The sequence below is a fragment of the Neoarius graeffei genome, chromosome 1, assembly GCF_027579695.1.
Source record: "Neoarius graeffei isolate fNeoGra1 chromosome 1, fNeoGra1.pri, whole genome shotgun sequence".
Taxonomy (NCBI): Eukaryota; Metazoa; Chordata; class Actinopteri; order Siluriformes; family Ariidae; genus Neoarius; species Neoarius graeffei.
This window is the reverse complement of record NC_083569.1, coordinates 59,326,753-59,354,703: the sequence shown is the minus strand read 5'-3', so window position 1 is coordinate 59,354,703 and position 27,951 is coordinate 59,326,753. Positions and strand designations below refer to the sequence as shown.

Genomic DNA, 27,951 nt, shown 5'->3' with positions numbered 1-27,951 from the left:
ACTTCTGACCTTTTGGATGACAACTAGAACAGGTGTAGTCAACTTTGTGTGTGTTTATTCACCAACTCTATGCTCCACCACAGAATAGAAAGACCAGTTCTACGACGCCCTTGACTCGACCATCAAGAGAGTGCCCAGCAAGAAAGGACTCTTTATCATGGGAGACTTCAACGCTAGGGTCGGTGCTGACTTTGAAGCTCGGCCGTCTGTCATCGGCCATCATGGTATTGGTAAGATGAACAAAAATGGCCAAAGGCTTCTAGAACTCTGCTCTTTCCACAACCTGGTGGTGACCAACACCTTCTTCCAGAACAAGGAGAGGCACAAAGTTTCATGGCGCCACCCAAGATCCAACCGATGGCACCAGCTAGACCTGATTCTCACCAGGAAAAAAGACCTGAACCATATGCACAACACCAGAAGCATGCACAGCGCTGACTGTGACACCGACCACGTTCTTGTTCGCTCTGTCCTTTGCCTCATTCCATGCAAGCTACATCACTCCAAGACGAAGTGCGTCCCGCGTATTAATGCCAGCCGAGCCTCATGTCCACTCAGAGTACAAACACTTCTCGATTCCCTAAAAGCATCTTTGGGAAAAAGCTATTCACCTGCAGAGACAGCTGAATCGAAATGGACTCATGTACGCACCGCCCTATACCAATCTGGGCTCGAGGCATTTGGAAGGAAGGAACAATGGAACCAGGATTGGTTTGAAGCCAACTGGCAGGAAATGGAGCCCATAGTGGAGGCAAAGCGTGCTGCGCATTTAACCCATGTAAGCAATCCGTGTCAGGCTACAAGGGATGCACTGAGAGCTGCACGCAGTAGATGCCAAAAGACGGCCCGACGCTGCGCAAATGACTACTGGCTGAAGCTCAGTCAGAGGATCCAGTCTGATGCTGACTGCGGAAACACTGGCAGCATGTATGCAGGCATTTAGAAGGCCACAGGCCCGTCAGCTACAAAGAGCGTCCCACTGAAATCCAAATCTGGCCAATTCATCACTGACCAGAAGAAGCAGATGGAGCGATGGGTGGAGCACTATCTAGAACTGTACTCCACCCAAAACGTAGTTACAGATGCTGCCCTTGACACCATCAGCCAGCTGCCCATTCTTGCAGAACTGGACAAGGAGCCTACAATGCAAGAACTCAGTAAGGCTATTGACTCCCTATCGAGTGGCAAGGCCCCGGGTGAGGATGGAATTCCCCCCGAAGTGATCAAGCATGGCAAAGAAGCACTTATCCCGGACCTGTATGGACCTGTATGATCTACTCATACTGGTCTGGAGGGAGGGTTCCGTTCCACAGGACTGGCGTGGCACCAAGATTGTAACCCTCTATAAGAACAAAGGTGAGCGCAGTGACTGTAACTGCTATAGGGGCATCTCCCTGCTGAGCATAGTGGGCAAGATCCTCGCTGGAGTCGTCCTGGAGCGACTGTATGTTCTAGCAACTTGCGTCTACCCGGAAGCTCAGTGTGCCTTTAGGGCTGGCAGGTCCACCATCGACATGATCTTCTCCGTTAGACAGCTGCAGGAAAAATGCCGGGAGCAGAACCACCCATTCTTCCTCGCCTTCATTGACCTAACCAAGGCATTCGACCTCGTTAGCAGAAGCGGACTTTTCCTCATCTTGAAGAAGATCGGCTGCCCCTCTAAGCTGCTTTCCGTCATAGAGTCCTTCCACACGGATATGTACAGCACTGTCTGCTACAACGGACAAATGTCAACACCATTCCCAATCCACAGTGGAGTAAAGCAGGGCTGCGTTCTCGCACCAACACTGTTCAGGATGTTCTTCTCAGTGCTTCTAGCATGCGCCTTCAAGGACAACAAAGATGGTGTCTACCTCCACACGCGATCTGACAGAAAGCTGTTCAACCTAGCAAGACTTTGCGCTAAGTCCAAGATCAGACACGTCACCATCAGAGAGGCTCTCTTTGCAGACGGCATTGCTCTAGCAACCCACTCAGGCAACGCTCTACAGAGACTGATCAACCTTTTCGCTAAAGTTTGTGATGAGTTAGGTCTTACCATCAGCATAAAGAAGACTGAAATGATGGGACAAGGCATTGACCACCGGCCACGCATCTATCTTGGAAGCCACGAGCTTAACTCAGTCAAGAAATTTCAGTACCTTGGGTCCATAATTAGCTCAAATCTCTCACTAGAACCAGAGATCAATGCTAGAATAGGAAAGTCCTCAGCAATCATGTCCAAGCTCCACACCAGAGTATGGTCCAACAACAACCTCACCATTAGTACTCAAATGCAGGTGTACAGAGCTTGCGTCCTAAGCACACTTCTCTACTCCAGCGAAACTTGGACAACCTACTCCGCTCAGGAGAGAAGACTCAACAGCTTCCATCTTCGCTGCCTCAGACGCATCCTCAGCATTCGTTGGCAAGATAAAATACCAAACACCGATGTGCTTGAACACGCAGAACTTCCATCTATCTACACGCTCCTTAGCCAACGCCATCTTTGCCGGCTGGGCCATGAACGACACATGGATGACGGCAGAATACCTAAAGATCTACCGTACGGCGAATTGTCAGAAGGCTGTAAATCTCGTGGCCGCCCAAGGCTCCGTTTCAAAGACGTCTGTAAGCGTGACTTAAAATCCTGCGGGATCAGCATACAGTCTTGGGAGACCACTGCCGAGTCCAGAAGTTCTTGGAAAGCTGCCGTCGCAAGCGGGACCAAAGAAGCCGAACTATTACGTAGTGTCAACCAAAAGCGAAAGAGAGCAGCACGCAAGTCTTCCCGGCAAGATCAGGAACCATCTTTGTACATCTGTCCTTCTTGCCAAAGAGACTGCCATTCCCGCATCGGCTTGTTTAGCCATGCAAAGAAGTGCTAATCAAGGTGCATCCCATCGTCTTACGAGACGGAAGGTGGCCGACGACGACAAAATGCCACATGAGCTGAAAAAATAAATGTAACTGTATGGTGTCATCCTGTTTTTTCAAATAGTACTCCAACTGGACAGTGGATTAGTTGGTGTGTTTGTACGTTGTCTAGGTGAATGAGAGCTGGTACCTGGAGGGCTGTGAACATCAGTGCGTGTGTCTAAGTGGAAGAACCATTCTGTGCTACAACACCAGTTGTTTACCTACAGAGACCTGCCAGCTGCTGGATGGAGAGTACATCTGTAAACCGAATGGTACAAGAAATAACTACAGCACATTCACTGTAAAAAAACAATTAAATTTTTATTTATCGGCATTTACTTAAATGGTAAACTTGTACACCTTTTAAGCCAACTGCAGTGCAAAAATTATTTTAGCCTCTATGATTTTCTCCCTTCTAACTCTTTGGATCAATAGATGGAAACACAACAAAACCCCCAACACCCCAGCCGTCAACCCCACAGACACCCACCCCTTCTCCTACACCACCAGGTAAAACTTGCTTATATTTATATTGCTATTGATATTGTATTTTCCTCTCTACAATCTACCCATGAATACCAATCTGTTCTAACCACTTCTCCTGTCCACTAGTAGTGAAGTGTCCTCCTGATGCGGAGTACATAGAGTGTGGTCCAGCTTGCATTCCCAGCTGTAAAGAACCGTCCACTAACTGCACTGGCTCCTGTATCAGTGGCTGCTTCTGCAAACCAGGTTTTGTGTTCAGAGGCAAACGCTGCGTTCCCATTGAGAAGTGTGGATGTCTGGATGAAAATAATAACTACTATGAGGTAAGCACAGTTCACAGTTGCTTATGGCAAATATACATTCAGCCGTGAAGCAGCGCCATTCATTCTGTAAGTGTGATTTTCTTGCAGCCGGGAGAGATTGTCTTTGGGACTGGCTGCTCCAAGCTGTGTCGCTGTGCAGGCAATTATACCTTGAGCTGTGTGGACAACACTTGTGACTCCACAGAAGAATGTCGGCAAGTGGGAGGAATCTATGGCTGTTATCCTAAAGGTGCTGCGAAAAAGCTTATTTACAATGTATTATACAATTATATCATTGAAAAATTAGGTTTTTGTGTCATCTCTTTTTTTGAGAAAGAACATAAGCCAATTGAATTATATCAGCAGTATTGGATACGATAATGTCGAAAAATAAAAAAGCGAATTAATGAAGTCAGATTTCCCCTTATTTGGCTTTTGAACTCCTTTTTACCCTTTCCATCTACAGACACCTCCACCTGTATCGCCTCAGGTGACCCACACTACACCACCTTTGATAAGCGCTACTATGACTTCATGGGCAACTGCACTTATTTAATGTCTGAGCCATGTAACAGCACAGACGTGCCTCACTTTGCTGTCTACACTGAAAATGAGAATCGCTACAACATTCCCACGGTCAGTTATGTGAAAGCTGTCCATGTCCATGTTCGGGGAGTGAAGGTGTCCATCCTGAAAGGAGGAGTTGTGCAGGTGAGGAAACAGAGAGCGAATGACTGTAGAAAATAAAAGAAATTAATATCTGGATTTTGTAACGATGTTGTAAGAAATTCATTTTCTGAATACTCTTCCAATTCTGTTCTCAGGTAAATGGAACCAAAGTGAACATACCACTGAGCCCTGTTCCTGGAGTGGACATCTTAAAGCAGGGGACACTCTACACAGTGTCCATGAGCTTTGGTGTGACAGTTCGCTACGATGGAAACCACTATATGGACATCAAAGTTATCAAAGAGTGAGTGTTGTGTTACAGTGATAATGAATAATGTCCAATTAATACAGTGTGTAACTAGCACGCCCAAATGGTTCTGTGATAGACATCCATTTTTACAAAAACTATATTTTCATTTCATCTTAAAAAACAACAACATTATCCTGTTTGCAACCAGTCCACTGATACCCACATCACATTTCTGACACCAGTCACCAGGTGTTCACATTTTCCAGCTTATTATGGTATCTTAAGCACCAACATCTGCCATTTTGTATGTATTATTTCGTAAATTAAACTTTACAACATGAGGAGCACAATAGCATACCTTAATCATCTCATAATAATGTGAATATAGCATATGACTGGATTGAACTTGAGAAAATCTATATCATCTACGTTCTTTGTTTTGTGTTTCAATTGTGGCACATCGTATGTGTTTAGAGAACACACCAATATTTATATATAAGGTTACAATTCTGCTGTCATTCTCATATAATATGCCTGTGTGTGTGTGTGTGTGTGTGTGTGTGTGTGTGTGTGTGTGTGTGTGTGTGTGTGTGTGCGTGTTTGCAGCTATCAGGACAAGCTTTGTGGTCTGTGTGGAGACTATAATGGCAACATTAAAGATGACTTCCGTACCCCCACCGGTGAACTGGTCAACAGTCCAACTGAGTTTGGCAACAGCTGGAACACAGACCCTGAGTGAGCCATTGGTTTTGTATTGTGTACAAACAGAGGGATTGAGTTTTCCTTGTTCCTTTTTCCCTCGAATGTCTGTACAATGACAGAGCCGTAGCAATTATTTCTATTTACTTTTCAGCTGCAATAAACCCCCAGTTGGCCCAGAGCCTGACTGCGCAGACATAGACAAGGACCTTTATGAGAGTCCTGCTTACTGTGGAATCATATTGGACAGCAAAGGCCCATTTGCTGTCTGTCACCCAAAAGTCAGGCCTAACGTAAGTTCATTAGATCAGAACATTTACAGCTGAGCAGAGGACTATTTTCATCCTATAAGAGTAACACTGTGCTTTTTGTTTTGTGTGTTTTAATGTAGAGTTTCTTCCAAAACTGTGTGTTTGACCTGTGTGCATTGGGCGGCCCTCACTCTGCATTGTGTGAAGCGATTGAAGCCTACGTAAACGAGTGTCAGGACCGTGGTGTTAGGATCGGACCTTGGAGAAACAACACTTTCTGTCGTGAGTCTCAAAGAAATCTTAAATTCACACTCAGTCTCACTTCGGTCACTTTTATTTACCTGTTTTAAAATAATAGAAGTGTATGCGTGTAGCATGTTATTATTTTAAAACAAGTTGGGTTTCTGGAGTAACATTTTGTGTTTTTCTTTAGCTCTTACATGCCCACCCAACAGCCACTACGTCTCCTGCGTGTCTCCTTGCCAGCCCTCCTGTAACCCTCCTCCACCCAGCCAGTGCACTGGACCCTGTTCGGAGGGGTGTGTGTGTGACCCTGGATATGTACTCAGTGGTGACAAGTGTGTGAAGGAAGATACATGTGGCTGCAAACATAACGGACAATATTACCAGGTGAGAGACTCAGTATTTTTTGCCAAGTCGGTCAACAAATTCATTGTACAGTTCTCTAAACTCTTCTGCCTTCTGTCCCTGTATGTCAGCCTGGAGACAAGTTCTACACGAAGGACTGTGAGCTGCTGTGCAAATGTGAGCCTCCATTCTTCAACTGCAGTGCTGCTGAATGTCCTCCCATGCAGCAGTGTGGTATACAGGGTGGAGAAATAGGATGCTACCCAGTTGGTTAGTATTTCTTCACAATATAATTTTTTAAAATCTTTTTATTTTTTTGAATGTTGCCTGGGATGATGATATTCTCTTGTAGAAGAGGCATGACTTTTGTTTCAGTGTGTGTCTGAATCCATTTATACTGTTTTGCCAACTAGACTCCCAGGACTGTATTATTTCTGGTGACCCCCATTACAACACCTTTGATGGTAAATTCTACACCTTCATGGGCACCTGCACCTACACACTGGCTCGCACCTGCAGAAACAACACGGGTGAGTTGTTTCCATTTTAGCTTTCTGAATGGCAGACTGCAGTAAATATTACACTAAATTTCTCATTTATTTCATTATGCTTTTTTGCCACGTGTCACTCTTTAAGTGGAAAACTATTGCATATTTACACAATAATGTGAGTTGGGTTTGTGTAGTTTATTCAAAATCCATAAAATCATAGAAAATAGTTAATTGTAAGTGGAACATCTGCACAGTGTATTTGTAAAGTTCAGCGGTTAGTGTAATTATTGTGTTTTCCAGGCCCCTGGTTCTCTGTGGAGGGAAAAAATGAAGAGAGAGGAGTTGTTGGTGTATCTTATCTTAAGAAGTTGTATGTGACTGTCAGCGGCATCACTGTAACGATGATGAAGAGCAGAACCACTCTGGTCAGTCTAAAAATAATGTCTTTGTTGTTCTCTTGTTTAATTTCTGCCTCATTAGCAAAATGTTTTAAACAGGACATTTTTTGTGTCCACTGTAAAGGACAAAATGTCTATTTTGCTTTCCTTCATTTTATGAAAGCAATTTCTTCCTTAAATCCAATTTAATTTCTCTGTTTCTCTCCAAATCTTTCCCCACCACTGCAGGTGAACGGTCGTAAAGTAGCTCTACCCCACTCTCCCTCTCCTCTAATCTCTTTAACTTCAGCTGGTCAGTATGTTATCCTCACCACTCCCTTTGGTCTGGAGGTGCGCTGGGATGGCAACCACTATGCTAAGATCACTGTGCCCAGGTACTGAATCATGAATGAGGTTTTGAGGCTTTTGTATATGCAGAGTTTAGTTTTAAGTCCAAAATATTTTATATTCATGAAGGAAAGAACCCTGAATGTCATTTGGAACCCAAATAATTATTTTGACTTTAGATTGAGACATTAATAGCAGAATAGCTGGGATATGTTTTCAGGAAACAATAAGCTCTTGGCATTTACAAAGAGAGGGAGACCAAATAATATCATAGCAGAAAAATATGTCTTGGTTTAATGACATTCGTTATTTTTGCGTAATATTTCTCTCTCTCTCTCAGTACCTACTATGATCAGATGTGTGGTTTGTGTGGAGACTACAACGGAAACCCCAACAATGATTTTACGAAGCCAAATGGTTCAGTGGCTGAAAGCTCAGATCAATTCGGTAACAGCTGGCAAACTGATGAAGATGAAGATGACATGTTAGTCCATTCTCCTTTACTTTCTTTGTTTGATTCCTCTGTCTCACCATTTTTTACGTGGCACATGGTAAATGTTTTAAATGTCAGACATGCTGCATTTTTGATCATCACTGACAGACTTGAGCATTAGAATGTAAAAAGAATCCATCATGTGTTTTTAGGTGCAAACCTGATGTCACACCTGACCCACCATGTGACCCAAGTCTTGAGGCTGAAGTGTCAAAACCAGAGAAATGTGGAAAAATAACGAACACTACAGGACCATTCAGGTGAGCTAATATCATACCAGTAGATTTCAAAAGAATTGCCAATCGGACAATTACACTGGGTAAAAATATGTGATCTACTGGAAGCCCAACAGTCTTACAACTTCATTAAAGGTCATAGGCAACGGTCGGAGGTGAAACATAGAATATCAACTTTATTGTCTACAAGAATGACCCAAAAAGCGAATTCAATCTTCTTAGTGTCTAATTTGCACCCTAAAATTGAATAAAACGGTTAAAATATTTTTGTTTTACCCAATTTCCAAAGGTTTGTTTACATCTCACTTATGCGCACTTTCACCGCCAGGGGACAGTCGTCGTGACCTCATTTAAGCCAAACAGACCGGGAGCAGTTCTGTGTTTACTTGCGAACCGAGCACACGTGTACGGACTTTGGACGTGAGAGGTTGTGTAAAATGTCTGAAAGCGGTAGCGATTTTGAAGTAGGAAGTCTCCAAATTAAATATCGTGAGGTGAAACCATATATGTATGAACCTATGGTCGTTGCGAAGCAATCGGTGAATGTGGCTCACTGGTTTGACCGTGCGGCCTCGGAATCGGACAGCGACTCGACCGACTCTGATCGCGGTGACCCCGGACCTCAACAAGACTCGCGCCCAAACGATTTTTTCCTGGTAGTTATGATAAATTCTTACTTTCATCGTAATACTAAATAAGAGCCCTTTTGAAGAATAAATAAACCGCCCTCCCTAGTGGATATAGGTAACGATTACTTGACAGTGCGCCAGTAGGCCACATTAGCCTGCCATCCACGGCATTATACTATTTATAGCCTACTCTAAGCGAGGAAATATCCCTTTGTCTCATTTCCACAATGATTGTACAGGATCCCTCAGGATTCTTGACTTGTCAATTGCAAGCAAAAGTAAAAATGTTTACCTCCAGTCTTCTCCTTTTCGCTTGAGCGTTGCTGGTCCGTTTCTTCTTTGACTGCTTGATTTTGTAAAAGGCAAAAACTTCTTCCTGAACCGGTCCCGTTGTTACAGTTCACTGCACAACAATAAGGCATGGGTTGTTTTTGGAAATTCCCGAACGCACGTCTACAATCAAGCTGAACGGCAGTGAAAATACACGGACGTCGACTCAACTCAAGCGGTTTGTTTGTCTTAAATGACGTCACGTGCCGAGTGGTCACGAAAATAGCCGAACAGAAATTCGCCACGATCCGCGTCAACTTATTTTAATTATTACTTATTAACAATACTTCTTGGGACCAGAAGAAAATTGCAGAGGGTTTTTTTTTAACATATAGAGTTTCAAATGTGCATAAAATTAAAACCGTTGCCTATGACTTTTAAAATTAAGAGACAAATATCAGGACACAAGTGTGTACATGAATTAATTCATCAGAGCACAACGGCAAACTTACTTGAGTAAAAACAAAATCCAAATCAAGGCAAACAAGTCTCTTAATCAAACCACAGCCCACAGCAATAAAGCATTTGAGACAAGTTTAAGTATAATTTACAAATGAGAGAATAACAGAAACTAGCTTGTGATATGAACATAAGGAATCACTAACATAACGAATGAAAACCATGGCAGGGGTAAGAAACTGAAACAGAAATATAGGCACATGGCAATAGTATACAGAGAGGACATGCATACTGCATATGTTTGAAATAAGAACTTTTTACGATATATTTGTCAGAATTTATTATATATTGCTTTTGACTTTATCTTTGTTTCTTTCTTGTTATTGTTCTCCTCTCATCCTCTTTATCCCCCTTACACACATAGGGACTGCATAAAGGTGGTGGACCCTCTGCCATTTTTCCAGAGCTGTGTGTTTGATATGTGCCGCTATAATGGACTGCTGCAGACTCTGTGTGACCAGCTGCAGGCTTATACTGATGCCTGTCTCAGTGCAGGAGCTCCAGTGCACCAGTGGAGGGAGGCAGACTTCTGCCGTGAGTCGCACCCTACAGTAGTGTTCGGAAAGACAGTTACACACACTCACATTCAGTGACTTATCGTCCAGTTCACTATGTGATTCTCTCTCTCTCCTCCACAGCTCTGGATTGTCCTCCTAACAGCCACTACTCTATGTGTGTGAGTTCATGTCCAGAGACGTGTGTGGGTGTGAGCGGCCCACCTGGCTGTGGAGAGAAGTGTGTTGAAGGCTGCAAGTGTGATCCTGGCTTTGTCCTGAGTAACAACAAGTGCGTGCCTCTCAAAGACTGTGGCTGTGTGGACCTTGATGGCTCCTACCACCCTGTGAGTTACACACACACACACACACACACACACACACACACACACACACACACACACACACACAAAGATTCATCTGTATGAATATACTGAGCTTAAATGCCACATTCAACATGAGAAATCTCAAGTCATTAAATGTTTTTCCTATCATACTTTTTTTTTAAAAAACATAAGATTATACTTCTCACTATGAACAATGATTACCAATGTGACTTTATATACAGTAGCTTGCATAACCATAGCCCCCTACCTCTTTCAACTTTTCCACTTATCGTAATCTTACCTGTAACTGAAATTGATTTTGCCCACTATGCTCAGTGGTATGCTCCACCGGGTAGGTGGAGCTCATTAGCCTTGGTTGGCAGTCCACCTAGGAGAAGGAAAACTCTGATTTCAAACCTCCGTGGCCTTGCGGCAATACCCTGTCCAGGATAGGCCATCAAGTTCTGGCATCTTCAAACCAGATAGCTCCGGGCTGATGAGGCTCGATAACCTGGCTGGCAACTCATCTAGGAGAGAAAACTCCAAAATCAACCGCTGCTGTCTCGCGACTTACCCTTCCATGCGAGAGACTTCGGGAGTAAACCCTGAGGATAAATCCGGAGGTGGAGTCCGTTAGGCAGATCGTCGTTGCTACAACTTCGTCCCGGCAACTCCTGCGTCGCCCTGATGCCAGGCGTACTTGCTTGCATTTCCCCTGGACCCCATCAGCTGCGAGGAGAGGGGGGACCTACTGCATGGGCAACAGTTAGTCCTCCATACCAATCTGCCCAGGCTTGCACCTGGAGAGGCCACTCCAGCTTCGCTGTTCTTCAGCGTAGGCATAACACGGGGTTTGCAGCAGTCTACCAGTTATAAGCCCATGCTCCTTTGGTGTAGAGCTGGGCGCTAGGGGTTGCTCTCGACGGTGGGAGGAATTTTTCAATTCCATTGGGTAGTCACCGCCGGCCTTAATCCGGGCAGCCCTCGGACAATAAGGTACTACCCCGCCACAACCTGCTTGCTCCATTGGGTGCTTGGAGCTAGTACAAAATCGACAGGCAGGTTGTAAATCCCAGCACCTGGCAAACATCGTTCACGCACTACAAAGGCGCCACCTCTTCAAATATCAAGCTGGAATGTAAGAACAATGTGTCCCGGTTTTAATCGCGACCCTCAGTTTATGGACGACCTTAGGAAGACCGCTGTAATAGACAGAGAACTCCACCGCCTCAACGTCGACATTGCAGCATTGCAAGAGACTAGACTGCCTGACGTGGGATCCTTACAAGAACAGAATTACACATTTTTCTGGCAGAGGAAAAGATTCGACGAGCCTAGACTGCATGGTGTAGGCTTTTCAGTTAAAAACTCCTTGCTGTCCACCATCGAGCTGCCATTAGGGGGTTCGGAGAGACTTCTGACCTTTTGGATGACAACTAGAACAGGTGTAGTCAACTTTGTGTGTGTTGATTCACCAACTCTATGCTCCACCGCGGAAGAGAAAGACCAGTTCTACGACGCCCTTGACTCGACCATCAAGAGTGTACCCAGCAAGGAAGGACTCTTTATCATGGGAGACTTCAACGCTAGGGTCGGTGCTGACTTTGAAGCTTGGCCGTCTGTCATCGGCCATCATGGTATTGGTAAGATGAACGAAAATGGCCAAAGGCTTCTAGAGCTCTGCTCTTTCCACAACCTGGTGGTGACCAACACCTTCTTCCAGAACAAGGAGAGGCACAAAGTTTCATGGCGCCACCCAAGATCCAACCGATGGCACCAGCTAGACCTGATTCTCGCCAGGAAAAAAGAGCTGAATCACGTGCACAACACCAGAAGCATGCACAGCGCTGACTGTGACACTGACCACGTCCTTGTTCGCTCTGTCCTTTGCCTCGTTCCACGCAAGCTACATCACTCCAAGACGAAGGGCGTCCAGTGTATTAATGCCAGCCGAGCCTCATGTCCACTCAGAGTACAAACGCTTCTCGATTCTCTTAAAACATCTTTGGGAAACAGCTATTCACCTGCAGAGACAGCTGAATCGAAATGGACTCATATACGCACCACCCTATACCAATCTGGGCTCGAGGCATTTGGAAGGAAGGAACAACGGAACCAGGATTGGTTTGAAGCTAACTGGCAGGAAATGGAGCCCGTAGTGGAGGCAAAGCGTGCTGCGCATTTAACCCACGTAAGCAATCCATGTCAGGCTACAAGGGATGCACTGAGAGCTCCACGCAGTAGATGCCAAAAGACGGCCCGACGCTGCGCAAATGACTACTGGCTGAAGCTCAGTCAGAGGATCCAGTCTGATGCTGACTGCGGAAACACCGGCAGCATGTATGCAGGCATTAAGAAGGCCACAGGCCCGTCAGCTACAAAGAGCGTCCCACTGAAATCCAAATCTGGCGAATTCATCACTGACCAGAAGAAGCAGATGGAGCGATGGGTGGAGCACTATCTAGAACTGTACTCCACCCAAAACGTAGTTACAGATGCTGCCCTTGACACCATCAGCCTGCTGCCCATTCTTGCAGAACTGGACAAGGAGCCTACAATGCAAGAACTCAGTAAGGCTATTGACTCCCTATCGAGTGGCAAGGCCCTGGGTGAGGATGGAATTCCCCCCGAAGTGATCAAGCATGGCAAAGAAGCACTTATCCCGGACCTGTATGATCTACTCATACTGGTCTGGAGGGAGGGTTCTGTTCTGCAGGACTGGCGTGGCACCAAGATTGTAACCCTCTATAAGAACAAAGGTGAGCGCAGTGACTGTAACTGCTACAGGGGCATCTCCCCGCTGAGCATAGTGGGCAAGATCCTAGCCGGAGTCGTCCTGGAGCGACTGTATGTCCTAGCAACTCGCGTCTACCGGGAAGCTCAGTGTGCTTTTGGGGCTGGCAGGTCCACCATCGACATGATCTTCTCCATTAGACAGCTGCAGGAAAAATGCCGGGAGCAGAACCACCCATTCTTCCTCGCCTTCATTGACCTAACCAAGGCGTTCGACCTCGTTAGCAGAAGCGGACTTTTCCTCATCTTGAAGAAGATCGGCTGCCCCCCTAAGCTGCTTTCCATTATAGAGTCCTTCCACACGGATATGTACAGCACTGTCTGTGACAACGGACAAATGTCAACACCATTCTCAATCCACAGTGGAGTCAAGCCGGGCTGCATTCTCGCACCAACACTGTTCAGGATATTCTTCTCAGTGCTTCTAGCATGCCCCTTCAAGGACAACGAAGATGGTGTCTACCTTCACACGCGATCTGACAGAAAGCTGTTCAACCTAGCAAGACTTTGCGCTAAGACCAAGATCAGACACGTCACCATCAGAGAGGCTCTCTTTGCAGACAACATTGCTCTAGCGACCCACTCAGGCAATGCTCTGCAGAGACTGAGCAACTTTTTCGCTAAAGCTTGTGATGATTTTGGTCTTACCATCAGCAAAAAGAAGACTGAAGTGATGGGACAAGGCATTGACCACCCTCCACGCATCTATCTTGGAAGCCACGAGCTTAACTCAGTCGAGAAATTTCAGTACCTTGGGTCCATAATTAGCTCGATTCTCTCACTAGAACCAGAGATCAATGCTAGAATAGGAAAGTCCTCAGCAATCATGTCCAAGCTCCACACCAGAGTATGGTCCAACAACAACCTCACCATTCGTACTCAAATGCAGGTGTACAGAGCTTGCGTCCGAAGCACACTTCTCTACTCCAGCAAAACTTGGACAACCTACTCCGCTCAGGAGAGAAGACTCAACAGCTTCCATCTTCGCTGCCTCAGACGCATCCTCAGCATCAGTTGGCAAGATAAAATCCCAAACACCGATGTGCTTGAGCACGCAGAACTTCCATCTATCTACACGCTCCTTAGCCAACGCCATCTTCGCCGGCTAGGCCATGTATGCCTCATGGATGACGGCAGAATACCTAAAGATCTACCGTACGGCGAGTTGTCGGAAGGCTGTAGATCTCGTGGCCGCCCAAGGCTCCGTTTCAAAGACGCCTGTAAGCGCGACTTGAAATCCGCCAGGATCAGCGTACAGTCTTGGGAGACCACTGCCGAGTCCAGAAGTTCTTGGAAAGCTGCCGTCGCAAGCGGGACCAAAGAAGCCGAACTATTACGTAGTGTCAACCAAAAGCGAAAGAGAGCAGCACGCAAGTCTTCCCGGCAAGATCAGGAACCATCTTTGTACATCTGTCCTTCTTGCCAAAGAGACTGCCATTACCGCATCGGCTTGTTTAGCCATGCAAAGAAGTGCTAATCAAGGTGCATCCCATTGTCTCACAAGATGGAAGGTGGCCGACGACGACAAAATGCCACATGAGCTGAAAAAATAAATGTAACTGTATGGTGTCATCCTGTTTTTTCAAATAGTACTCCAACTGGACAGTGGATTAGTTGGTGTGTTTGTACATTGTCTAGGTGAATGAGAGCTGGTACCTGGAGGGCTGTGAACATCAGTGCGTGTGTCTAAGTGGAAGAACCATTCTGTGCTACAACACCAGTTGTTTACCTACAGAGACCTGCCAGCTGCTGGATGGAGAGTACATCTGTAAACCGAATGGTACAAGAAATAACTACAGCACATTCACTGTAAAAAACAATTAAATTTTTATTTATCGGCATTTACTTAAATGGTAAACTCGTACACCTTTTAAGACAACTACAGTGCAAAAATTATTTTAGCCTCTATGATTTTCTCCCTTCTAACTCTTTGGATCAATAGATGGAAACACAACAAAACCCCCAACACCCCAGCCGTCAACCCCACAGACACCCACCCCTTCTCCTACACCACCAGGTAAAACTTGCTTATATTTATATTGCTATTGATATTGTATTTTCCTCTCTACAATCTACCCATGAATACCAATCTGTTCTAACCACTTCTCCTGTCCACTAGTAGTGAAGTGTCCTCCTGATGCGGAGTACATAGAGTGTGGTCCAGCTTGCATTCCCAGCTGTAAAGAACCGTCCACTAACTGCACTGGCTCCTGTATCAGTGGCTGCTTCTGCAAACCAGGTTTTGTGTTCAGAGGCAAACGCTGCGTTCCCATTGAGAAGTGTGGATGTCTGGATGAAAATAATAACTACTATGAGGTAAGCACAGTTCACAGTTGCTTATGGCAAATATACATTCAGCCGTGAAGCAGCGCCATTCATTCTGTAAGTGTGATTTTCTTGCAGCCGGGAGAGATTGTCTTTGGGACTGGCTGCTCCAAGCTGTGTCGCTGTGCAGGCAATTATACCTTGAGCTGTGTGGACAACACTTGTGACTCCACAGAAGAATGTCGGCAAGTGGGAGGAATCTATGGCTGTTATCCTAAAGGTGCTGCGAAAAAGCTTATTTACAATGTCTCATCTCATTATCTCTAGCCGCTTTATCCTGTTCTACAGGGTCGCAGGCAAGCTGGAGCCTATCCCAGCTGACTACGGGCGAAAGGCGGGGTACACCCTGGACAAGTCGCCAGGTCATCACAGGGCTGACACATAGACACAGACAACCATTCACACTCACATTCACACCTACGGTCAATTTAGAGTCACCAGTTAACCTAACCTGCATGTCTTTGGACTGTGGGGGAAACCGGAGCACCCGGAGGAAACCCACGCGGACACGGAGAGAACATGCAAACTCCGCACAGAAAGGCCCTCGCCAGCCACGGGGCTCGAACCCGGACCTTCTTGCTGTGAGGCGACAGCGCTAACCACTACACCACCATGCCGCCCTTATTTACAATGTATTATACAATTATATCATTGAAAAATTAGGTTTTTATGTCATCTCTTTTTTGAGAAAGAACATAAGCCTATTGAATTATATCAGCAGTATTGGATACGATATTGTCGAAAAATAAAAAAGCGAATTAATGAATTCAGATTTCCCCTTATTTGGCTTTTGAACTCCTTTTTACCTTTTCCGTCTACAGACACCTCCACCTGTATCGCCTCAGGTGACCCACACTACACCACCTTTGATAAGCGCTACTATGACTTCATGGGCAACTGCACTTACTTAATGTCTGAGCCATGTAACAGCACAGACGTGCCTCACTTTGCTGTCTACACTGAAAATGAGAATCGCTACAACATTCCCACGGTCAGTTATGTGAAAGCTGTCCATGTCCATGTTCAGGGAGTGAAGGTGTCCATCCTGAAAGGAGGAGTTGTGCAGGTGAGGAAACAGAGAGCGAATGACTGTAGAAAATAAAGGAAATTAATATCTGGATTTTGTAATGATGTTGTAAGAAATTCATTTTCTGAATACTCTTCCAATTCTGTTCTCAGGTAAATGGAACCAAAGTGAACATACCACTGAGCCCTGTTCCTGGAGTGGACATCTTAAAGCAGGGGACACTCTACACAGTGTCCATGAGCTTTGGTGTGACAGTTCGCTACGATGGAAACCACTATATGGACATCAAAGTTATCAAAGAGTGAGTGTTGTGTTACAGTGATAATGAATAATGTCCAATTAATACAGTGTGTAACTAGCACGCCCAAATGGTTCTGTGATAGCAATCCATTTTAACAAAAACTATATTTTCATTTCATCTTAAAAAACAACAACATTACCCTGTTTGCAACCAGTCCACTGATACCCACATCACGTTTCTGACACCAGTCACCAGCTTGTTCATATTTTCTAGCTTATTATGGTATCTTAAGCACCAACATCTGCCATTTTGTATGTATTATTTCATAAATTAAACTTTACAACATGAGGAGCACAATAACATACCTTGATCATCTCATATTAATGTGAATATAGCATATGACTGAATTGAACTTTACAAAATCTATATCATCTACGTTCTTTGTTTTGTGATTCAATTGTGGCACATCATATGTGTTTAGAGAACACACCAATATTTATATATAAGGTTACAATTCTGCTGTCATTCTCATATAATATGCCTGTGTGTGTGTGTGTGTGTGTGTGTGTTTGCAGCTATCAGGACAAGCTTTGTGGTCTGTGTGGAGACTATAATGGCAACATTAAAGATGACTTCCGTACCCCCACCGGTGAACTGGTCAACAGTCCAACTGAGTTTGGCAACAGCTGGAACACAGACCCTGAGTGAGCCATTGGTTTTGTATTGTGTACAAACAGAGGGATTGAGTTTTCCTTGTTCCTTTTTCCCTCGAATGTCTGTACAATGACAGAGCCGTAGCAATTATTTCTATTTACTTTTCAGCTGCAATAAACCCCCAGTTGGCCCAGAGCCTGACTGCGCAGACATAGACAAGGACCTTTATGAGAGTCCTGCTTACTGTGGAATCATATTGGACAGCAAAGGCCCATTTGCTGTCTGTCACCCAAAAGTCAAGCCTAACGTAAGTTCATTAGATCAGAACATTTACAGCTGAGCAGAGGACTATTTTCATCCTATAAGAGTAACACTGTGCTTTTTGTTTTATTTGTGTGTTTGAATGTAGAGTTTCTTCCAAAACTGTGTGTTTGACCTGTGTGCATTGGGCGGCCCTCACTCTGCATTGTGTGAAGCGATTGAAGCCTACGTAAACGAGTGTCAGGACCGTGGTGTTAGGATCGGCCCTTGGAGAAACAACACTTTCTGTCGTGAGTCTCAAAGAAATCTTAAATTCACACTCAGTCTCACTTCAGTCACTTTTATTTACCTGTTTTAAAATAATAGAAGTGTATGCGTGTAGCATGTTATTATTTTAAAACAAGTTGGGTTTCTGCAGTAACATTTTGTGTTTTTCTTTAGCTCTTACATGCCCACCCAACAGCCACTACGTCTCCTGCGTGTCTCCTTGCCAGCCCTCCTGTAACCCTCCTCCACCCAGCCAGTGCACTGGACCCTGTTCGGAGGGGTGTGTGTGTGACCCTGGATATGTACTCAGTGGTGACAAGTGTGTGAAGGAAGATACATGTGGCTGCAAACATAACGGACAATATTACCAGGTGAGAGACTCAGTATTTTTTGCCAAGTCGGTCAACGAATTCATTGTACAGTTCTCTAAACTCTTCTGCCTTCTGTCCCTGTATGTCAGCCTGGAGACAAGTTCTACACGAAGGACTGTGAGCTGCTGTGCAAATGTGAGCCTCCATTCGTCAACTGCAGTGCTGCTGAATGTCCTCCCATGCAGCAGTGTGGTATACAGGGTGGAGAAATAGGATGCTACCCAGTTGGTTAGTATTTCTTCACAATATAATTTTTTTAAATCTTTTTATTTTTTTGAATGTTGCCTGGGATGATGATATTCTCTTGTAGAAGAGGCATGACTTTTGTTTCAGTGTGTGTCTGAGTGTCTGAATCCATTTATACTGTTTTGCCAACTAGACTCCCAGGACTGTATTATTTCTGGTGACCCCCATTACAACACCTTTGATGGTAAATTCTACACCTTCATGGGCACCTGCACCTACACACTGGCTCGCACCTGCAGAAACAACACGGGTGAGTTGTTTCCATTTTAGCTTTCTGAATGGCAGACTGCAGTAAATATTACACTAAATTTCTCATTTATTTCATTATGCTTTTTTGCCACGTGTCACTCTTTAAGTGGAAAACTATTGCATATTTACACAATAATATGAGTTGGGTTTGTGTAGTTTATTCAAAATCCATAAAATCATAGAAAATAGTTAATTGTAAGTGGAACATCTGCACAGTGTATTTGTAAAGTTCAGCGGTTAGTGTAATTATTGTGTTTTCCAGGCCCCTGGTTCTCTGTGGAGGGAAAAAATGAAGAGAGAGGAGTTGTTGGTGTATCTTATCTTAAGAAGTTGTATGTGACTGTCAGCGGCATCACTGTAACAATGATGAAGAGCAGAACCACTCTGGTCAGTCTAAAAATAATGTCTTTGTTGTTCTCTTGTTTAATTTCTGCCTCATTAGCAAAATGTTTTAAACAGGACATTTTTTGTGTCCACTGTAAAGGACAAAATGTCTATTTTGCTTTCCTTCGTTTTATGAAAGCAATTTCTTCCTTAAATCCAATTTAATTTCTCTGTTTCTCTCCAAATCTTTCCCACCACTGCAGGTGAACGGTCGTAAAGTAGCTCTACCCCACTCTCCCTCTCCTCTAATCTCTTTAACTTCAGCTGGTCAGTATGTTATCCTCACCACTCCCTTTGGTCTGGAGGTGCGCTGGGATGGCAACCACTATGCTAAGATCACTGTGCCCAGGTACTGAATCATGAATGAGGTTTTGAGGCTTTTGTATATGCAGAGTTTAGTTTTAAGTCCAAAATATTTTATATTCATGAAGGAAAGAACCCTGAATGTCATTTGAAACCCAAATAATTATTTTGACGTTAGATTGAGACATTAATAGCAGAATAGCTGGGATATGTTTTCAGGAAACAACAAGCTCTTGGCATTTACAAAGAGAGGGAGACCAAATAATATCATAGTAGAAAAATATGTCTTGGTTTAATGACATTTGTTATTTTTGCGTAATATTTCTCTCTCTCTCTCAGTACCTACTATGATCAGATGTGTGGTTTGTGTGGAGACTACAACGGAAACCCCAACAATGATTTTACAAAGCCAAATGGTTCAGTGGCTGAAAGCTCAGATCAATTCGGTAACAGCTGGCAAACTGATGAAGATGAAGATGACATGTTAGTCCATTCTCCTTTACTTTCTTTGTTTGATTCCTCTGTCTCACCATTTTTTACGTGGCACATGGTAAATGTTTTAAATGTCAGACATGCTGCATTTTTGAGCATCACTGGCAGACTTGAGCATTAGAATGTAAAAAGAATCCATCATGTGTTTTTAGGTGCAAACCTGATGTCACACCTGACCCACCATGTGACCCAAGTCTTGAGGCTGAAGTGTCAAAACCAGAGAAATGTGGAAAAATAACGAACACTACAGGACCATTCAGGTGAGCTAATATCATACCAGTAGATTTCAAAAGAATTGCCAATCGGACAATTACACTGGGTAAAAATATGTGATCTACTGGAAGCCCAACAGTCTTACAACTTCATTAAAGGTCATAGGCAACGGTCGGAGGTGAAACATAGAATATCAACTTTATTGTCTACAAGAATGACCCAAAAAGCGAATTCAATCTTCTTAGTGTCTAATTTGCACCCTAAAATTGAATAAAACGGTTAAAATATTTTGTTTTACCCAATTTCCAAAGGTTTGTTTACATCTCACTTATGCGCACTTTCACCGCCAGGGGACAGTCGTCGTGACCTCATTTAAGCCAAACAGACCGGGAGCAGTTCTGTGTTTACTTGCGAAACCGAGCACACGTGTACGGACTTTGGTCGTGAGAGGTTGTGTAAAATGTCTGAAAGCGGTAGCGATTTTGAAGTAGGAAGTCTCCAAATTAAATATCGAGAGGTGAAACCATATATGTATGAACCTATGGTCGTTGCGAAGCAATCGGTGAATGTGGCTCACTGGTTTGACCGTGCGGCCTCGGAATCGGACAGCGACTCGACCGACTCTGATCGCGGTGACCCCGGACCTCAACAAGACTCGCGCCCAAACGATTTTTTCCTGGTAGTTATGATAAATTCTTACTTTCGTCGTAATACTAAATAAGAGCCCTTTTGAAGAATAAATAAACCGCCCTCCCTAGTGGATATAGGTAACGATTACTTGACAGTGCGCCAGTAGGCCACATTAGCCTGCCATCCACGGCATTATACTATTTATAGCCTACTCTAAGCGAGGAAATATCCCTTTGTCTCATTTCCACAATGATTGTACAGGATCCCTCAGGATTCTTGACTTGTCAATTGCAAGCAAAAGTAAAAATGTTTACCTCCAGTCTTCTCCTTTTCGCTTGAGCGTTGCTGGTCCGTTTCTTCTTTGACTGCTTGATTTTGTAAAAGGCAAAAACTTCTTCCTGAACCGGTCCTGTTGTTACAGTTCACTGCACAACAATAAGGCATGGGTTGTTTTTGGAAATTCCCGAACGCACGTCTACAATCAAGCTGAACGGCAGTGAAAATACACGGACGTCGACTCAACTCAAGCGGTTTGTTTGTCTTAAATGACGTCACGCGCCGAGTGGTCACGAAAATAGCCGAACAGAAATTCGCCACGATCCGCGTCAACTTATTTTAATTATTACTTATTAACAATACTTCTTGGGACCAGAAGAAAATTGCAGAGGGTTTTTTTTTAACATATAGAGTTTCAAATGTGCATAAAATTAAAACCGTTGCCTATGACTTTTAAAATTAAGAGACAAATATCAGGACACAAGTGTGTACATGAATTAATTCATCAGAGCACAACGGCAAACTTACTTGAGTAAAAACAAAATCCAAATCAAGGCAAACAAGTCTCTTAATCAAACCACAGCCCACAGCAATAAAGCATTTGAGACAAGTTTAAGTATAATTTACAAATGAGAGAATAACAGAAACTAGCTTGTGATATGAACATAAGGAATCACTAACATAACGAATGAAAACCATGGCAGGGGTAAGAAACTGAAACAGAAATATAGGCACATGGCAATAGTATACAGAGAGGACATGCATACTGCATATGTTTGAAATAAGAACTTTTTACGATATATTTGTCAGAATTTATTATATATTGCTTTTGACTTTATCTTTGTTTCTTTCTTGTTATTGTTCTCCTCTCATCCTCTTTATCCCCCTTACACACATAGGGACTGCATAAAGGTGGTGGACCCTCTGCCATTTTTCCAGAGCTGTGTGTTTGATATGTGCCGCTATAATGGACTGCTGCAGACTCTGTGTGACCAGCTGCAGGCTTATACTGATGCCTGTCTCAGTGCAGGAGCTCCAGTGCACCAGTGGAGGGAGGCAGACTTCTGCCGTGAGTCGCACCCTACAGTAGTGTTCGGAAAGACAGTTACACACACTCACATTCAGTGACTTATCGTCCAGTTCACTATGTGATTCTCTCTCTCTCCTCCACAGCTCTGGATTGTCCTCCTAACAGCCACTACTCTATGTGTGTGAGTTCATGTCCAGAGACGTGTGTGGGTGTGAGCGGCCCACCTGGCTGTGGAGAGAAGTGTGTTGAAGGCTGCAAGTGTGATCCTGGCTTTGTCCTGAGTAACAACAAGTGCGTGCCTCTCAAAGACTGTGGCTGTGTGGACCTTGATGGCTCCTACCACCCTGTGAGTTACACACACACACACACACACACACACACACACACACACACACAAAGATTCATCTGTATGAATATACTGAGCTTAAATGCCACATTCAACATGAGAAATCTCAAGTCATTAAATGTTTTTCCTATCATACTTTTTTTTTAAAAAACATAAGATTATACTTCTCACTATGAACAATGATTACCAATGTGACTTTATATACAGTAGCTTGCATAACCATAGCCCCCTACCTCTTTCAACTTTTCCACTTATCGTAATCTTACCTGTAACTGAAATTGATTTTGCCCACTATGCTCAGTGGTATGCTCCACCGGGTAGGTGGAGCTCATTAGCCTTGGTTGGCAGTCCACCTAGGAGAAGGAAAACTCTGATTTCAAACCTCCGTGGCCTTGCGGCAATACCCTGTCCAGGATAGGCCATCAAGTTCTGGCATCTTCAAACCAGATAGCTCCGGGCTGATGAGGCTCGATAACCTGGCTGGCAACTCATCTAGGAGAGAAAACTCCAAAATCAACCGCTGCTGTCTCGCGACTTACCCTTCCATGCGAGAGACTTCGGGAGTAAACCCTGAGGATAAATCCGGAGGTGGAGTCCGTTAGGCAGATCGTCGTTGCTACAACTTCGTCCCGGCAACTCCTGCGTCGCCCTGATGCCAGGCGTACTTGCTTGCATTTCCCCTGGACCCCATCAGCTGCGAGGAGAGGGGGGACCTACTGCATGGGCAACAGTTAGTCCTCCATACCAATCTGCCCAGGCTTGCACCTGGAGAGGCCACTCCAGCTTCGCTGTTCTTCAGCGTAGGCATAACACGGGGTTTGCAGCAGTCTACCAGTTATAAGCCCATGCTCCTTTGGTGTAGAGCTGGGCGCTAGGGGTTGCTCTCGACGGTGGGAGGAATTTTTCAATTCCATTGGGTAGTCACCGCCGGCCTTAATCCGGGCAGCCCTCGGACAATAAGGTACTACCCCGCCACAACCTGCTTGCTCCATTGGGTGCTTGGAGCTAGTACAAAATCGACAGGCAGGTTGTAAATCCCAGCACCTGGCAAACATCGTTCACGCACTACAAAGGCGCCACCTCTTCAAATATCAAGCTGGAATGTAAGAACAATGTGTCCCGGTTTTAATCGCGACCCTCAGTTTATGGACGACCTTAGGAAGACCGCTGTAATAGACAGAGAACTCCACCGCCTCAACGTCGACATTGCAGCATTGCAAGAGACTAGACTGCCTGACGTGGGATCCTTACAAGAACAGAATTACACATTTTTCTGGCAGAGGAAAAGATTCGACGAGCCTAGACTGCATGGTGTAGGCTTTTCAGTTAAAAACTCCTTGCTGTCCACCATCGAGCTGCCATTAGGGGGTTCGGAGAGACTTCTGACCTTTTGGATGACAACTAGAACAGGTGTAGTCAACTTTGTGTGTGTTGATTCACCAACTCTATGCTCCACCGCGGAAGAGAAAGACCAGTTCTACGACGCCCTTGACTCGACCATCAAGAGTGTACCCAGCAAGGAAGGACTCTTTATCATGGGAGACTTCAACGCTAGGGTCGGTGCTGACTTTGAAGCTTGGCCGTCTGTCATCGGCCATCATGGTATTGGTAAGATGAACGAAAATGGCCAAAGGCTTCTAGAGCTCTGCTCTTTCCACAACCTGGTGGTGACCAACACCTTCTTCCAGAACAAGGAGAGGCACAAAGTTTCATGGCGCCACCCAAGATCCAACCGATGGCACCAGCTAGACCTGATTCTCGCCAGGAAAAAAGAGCTGAATCACGTGCACAACACCAGAAGCATGCACAGCGCTGACTGTGACACTGACCACGTCCTTGTTCGCTCTGTCCTTTGCCTCGTTCCACGCAAGCTACATCACTCCAAGACGAAGGGCGTCCAGTGTATTAATGCCAGCCGAGCCTCATGTCCACTCAGAGTACAAACGCTTCTCGATTCTCTTAAAACATCTTTGGGAAACAGCTATTCACCTGCAGAGACAGCTGAATCGAAATGGACTCATATACGCACCACCCTATACCAATCTGGGCTCGAGGCATTTGGAAGGAAGGAACAACGGAACCAGGATTGGTTTGAAGCTAACTGGCAGGAAATGGAGCCCGTAGTGGAGGCAAAGCGTGCTGCGCATTTAACCCACGTAAGCAATCCATGTCAGGCTACAAGGGATGCACTGAGAGCTCCACGCAGTAGATGCCAAAAGACGGCCCGACGCTGCGCAAATGACTACTGGCTGAAGCTCAGTCAGAGGATCCAGTCTGATGCTGACTGCGGAAACACCGGCAGCATGTATGCAGGCATTAAGAAGGCCACAGGCCCGTCAGCTACAAAGAGCGTCCCACTGAAATCCAAATCTGGCGAATTCATCACTGACCAGAAGAAGCAGATGGAGCGATGGGTGGAGCACTATCTAGAACTGTACTCCACCCAAAACGTAGTTACAGATGCTGCCCTTGACACCATCAGCCTGCTGCCCATTCTTGCAGAACTGGACAAGGAGCCTACAATGCAAGAACTCAGTAAGGCTATTGACTCCCTATCGAGTGGCAAGGCCCTGGGTGAGGATGGAATTCCCCCCGAAGTGATCAAGCATGGCAAAGAAGCACTTATCCCGGACCTGTATGATCTACTCATACTGGTCTGGAGGGAGGGTTCTGTTCTGCAGGACTGGCGTGGCACCAAGATTGTAACCCTCTATAAGAACAAAGGTGAGCGCAGTGACTGTAACTGCTACAGGGGCATCTCCCCGCTGAGCATAGTGGGCAAGATCCTAGCCGGAGTCGTCCTGGAGCGACTGTATGTCCTAGCAACTCGCGTCTACCGGGAAGCTCAGTGTGCTTTTGGGGCTGGCAGGTCCACCATCGACATGATCTTCTCCATTAGACAGCTGCAGGAAAAATGCCGGGAGCAGAACCACCCATTCTTCCTCGCCTTCATTGACCTAACCAAGGCGTTCGACCTCGTTAGCAGAAGCGGACTTTTCCTCATCTTGAAGAAGATCGGCTGCCCCCCTAAGCTGCTTTCCATTATAGAGTCCTTCCACACGGATATGTACAGCACTGTCTGTGACAACGGACAAATGTCAACACCATTCTCAATCCACAGTGGAGTCAAGCCGGGCTGCATTCTCGCACCAACACTGTTCAGGATATTCTTCTCAGTGCTTCTAGCATGCCCCTTCAAGGACAACGAAGATGGTGTCTACCTTCACACGCGATCTGACAGAAAGCTGTTCAACCTAGCAAGACTTTGCGCTAAGACCAAGATCAGACACGTCACCATCAGAGAGGCTCTCTTTGCAGACAACATTGCTCTAGCGACCCACTCAGGCAATGCTCTGCAGAGACTGAGCAACTTTTTCGCTAAAGCTTGTGATGATTTTGGTCTTACCATCAGCAAAAAGAAGACTGAAGTGATGGGACAAGGCATTGACCACCCTCCACGCATCTATCTTGGAAGCCACGAGCTTAACTCAGTCGAGAAATTTCAGTACCTTGGGTCCATAATTAGCTCGATTCTCTCACTAGAACCAGAGATCAATGCTAGAATAGGAAAGTCCTCAGCAATCATGTCCAAGCTCCACACCAGAGTATGGTCCAACAACAACCTCACCATTCGTACTCAAATGCAGGTGTACAGAGCTTGCGTCCGAAGCACACTTCTCTACTCCAGCAAAACTTGGACAACCTACTCCGCTCAGGAGAGAAGACTCAACAGCTTCCATCTTCGCTGCCTCAGACGCATCCTCAGCATCAGTTGGCAAGATAAAATCCCAAACACCGATGTGCTTGAGCACGCAGAACTTCCATCTATCTACACGCTCCTTAGCCAACGCCATCTTCGCCGGCTAGGCCATGTATGCCTCATGGATGACGGCAGAATACCTAAAGATCTACCGTACGGCGAGTTGTCGGAAGGCTGTAGATCTCGTGGCCGCCCAAGGCTCCGTTTCAAAGACGCCTGTAAGCGCGACTTGAAATCCGCCAGGATCAGCGTACAGTCTTGGGAGACCACTGCCGAGTCCAGAAGTTCTTGGAAAGCTGCCGTCGCAAGCGGGACCAAAGAAGCCGAACTATTACGTAGTGTCAACCAAAAGCGAAAGAGAGCAGCACGCAAGTCTTCCCGGCAAGATCAGGAACCATCTTTGTACATCTGTCCTTCTTGCCAAAGAGACTGCCATTACCGCATCGGCTTGTTTAGCCATGCAAAGAAGTGCTAATCAAGGTGCATCCCATTGTCTCACAAGATGGAAGGTGGCCGACGACGACAAAATGCCACATGAGCTGAAAAAATAAATGTAACTGTATGGTGTCATCCTGTTTTTTCAAATAGTACTCCAACTGGACAGTGGATTAGTTGGTGTGTTTGTACATTGTCTAGGTGAATGAGAGCTGGTACCTGGAGGGCTGTGAACATCAGTGCGTGTGTCTAAGTGGAAGAACCATTCTGTGCTACAACACCAGTTGTTTACCTACAGAGACCTGCCAGCTGCTGGATGGAGAGTACATCTGTAAACCGAATGGTACAAGAAATAACTACAGCACATTCACTGTAAAAAACAATTAAATTTTTATTTATCGGCATTTACTTAAATGGTAAACTCGTACACCTTTTAAGACAACTACAGTGCAAAAATTATTTTAGCCTCTATGATTTTCTCCCTTCTAACTCTTTGGATCAATAGATGGAAACACAACAAAACCCCCAACACCCCAGCCGTCAACCCCACAGACACCCACCCCTTCTCCTACACCACCAGGTAAAACTTGCTTATATTTATATTGCTATTGATATTGTATTTTCCTCTCTACAATCTACCCATGAATACCAATCTGTTCTAACCACTTCTCCTGTCCACTAGTAGTGAAGTGTCCTCCTGATGCGGAGTACATAGAGTGTGGTCCAGCTTGCATTCCCAGCTGTAAAGAACCGTCCACTAACTGCACTGGCTCCTGTATCAGTGGCTGCTTCTGCAAACCAGGTTTTGTGTTCAGAGGCAAACGCTGCGTTCCCATTGAGAAGTGTGGATGTCTGGATGAAAATAATAACTACTATGAGGTAAGCACAGTTCACAGTTGCTTATGGCAAATATACATTCAGCCGTGAAGCAGCGCCATTCATTCTGTAAGTGTGATTTTCTTGCAGCCGGGAGAGATTGTCTTTGGGACTGGCTGCTCCAAGCTGTGTCGCTGTGCAGGCAATTATACCTTGAGCTGTGTGGACAACACTTGTGACTCCACAGAAGAATGTCGGCAAGTGGGAGGAATCTATGGCTGTTATCCTAAAGGTGCTGCGAAAAAGCTTATTTACAATGTCTCATCTCATTATCTCTAGCCGCTTTATCCTGTTCTACAGGGTCGCAGGCAAGCTGGAGCCTATCCCAGCTGACTACGGGCGAAAGGCGGGGTACACCCTGGACAAGTCGCCAGGTCATCACAGGGCTGACACATAGACACAGACAACCATTCACACTCACATTCACACCTACGGTCAATTTAGAG

General features: G+C 45.2%; 1 protein-coding gene across 1 annotated transcript in view; it reads left to right on the top strand.

The window, feature by feature from the left end:
• zanl (zonadhesin, like) overlaps positions 1-27,951 on the top strand; it is a 120,818-nt gene that overhangs the window by 23,793 nt on the left and 69,074 nt on the right. The window contains 38 exon segments of the mRNA XM_060919399.1: positions 3,029-3,170; positions 3,514-3,707; positions 3,795-3,936; positions 4,153-4,397; positions 4,511-4,659; positions 5,212-5,340; positions 5,459-5,597; positions 5,696-5,837; positions 5,989-6,185; positions 6,275-6,413; positions 6,557-6,673; positions 6,935-7,059; positions 7,261-7,406; positions 7,700-7,843; positions 8,005-8,112; positions 9,871-10,040; positions 10,145-10,347; positions 14,758-14,899; positions 15,242-15,435; positions 15,523-15,664; positions 16,266-16,510; positions 16,624-16,772; positions 17,288-17,416; positions 17,535-17,673; positions 17,776-17,917; positions 18,069-18,265; positions 18,355-18,493; positions 18,645-18,761; positions 19,023-19,147; positions 19,348-19,493; positions 19,787-19,930; positions 20,092-20,199; positions 21,958-22,127; positions 22,232-22,434; positions 26,831-26,972; positions 27,135-27,209; positions 27,315-27,508; positions 27,596-27,737. Coding sequence (XP_060775382.1) covers positions 3,029-3,170; positions 3,514-3,707; positions 3,795-3,936; positions 4,153-4,397; positions 4,511-4,659; positions 5,212-5,340; positions 5,459-5,597; positions 5,696-5,837; positions 5,989-6,185; positions 6,275-6,413; positions 6,557-6,673; positions 6,935-7,059; positions 7,261-7,406; positions 7,700-7,843; positions 8,005-8,112; positions 9,871-10,040; positions 10,145-10,347; positions 14,758-14,899; positions 15,242-15,435; positions 15,523-15,664; positions 16,266-16,510; positions 16,624-16,772; positions 17,288-17,416; positions 17,535-17,673; positions 17,776-17,917; positions 18,069-18,265; positions 18,355-18,493; positions 18,645-18,761; positions 19,023-19,147; positions 19,348-19,493; positions 19,787-19,930; positions 20,092-20,199; positions 21,958-22,127; positions 22,232-22,434; positions 26,831-26,972; positions 27,135-27,209; positions 27,315-27,508; positions 27,596-27,737 — 5,815 coding nt within the window.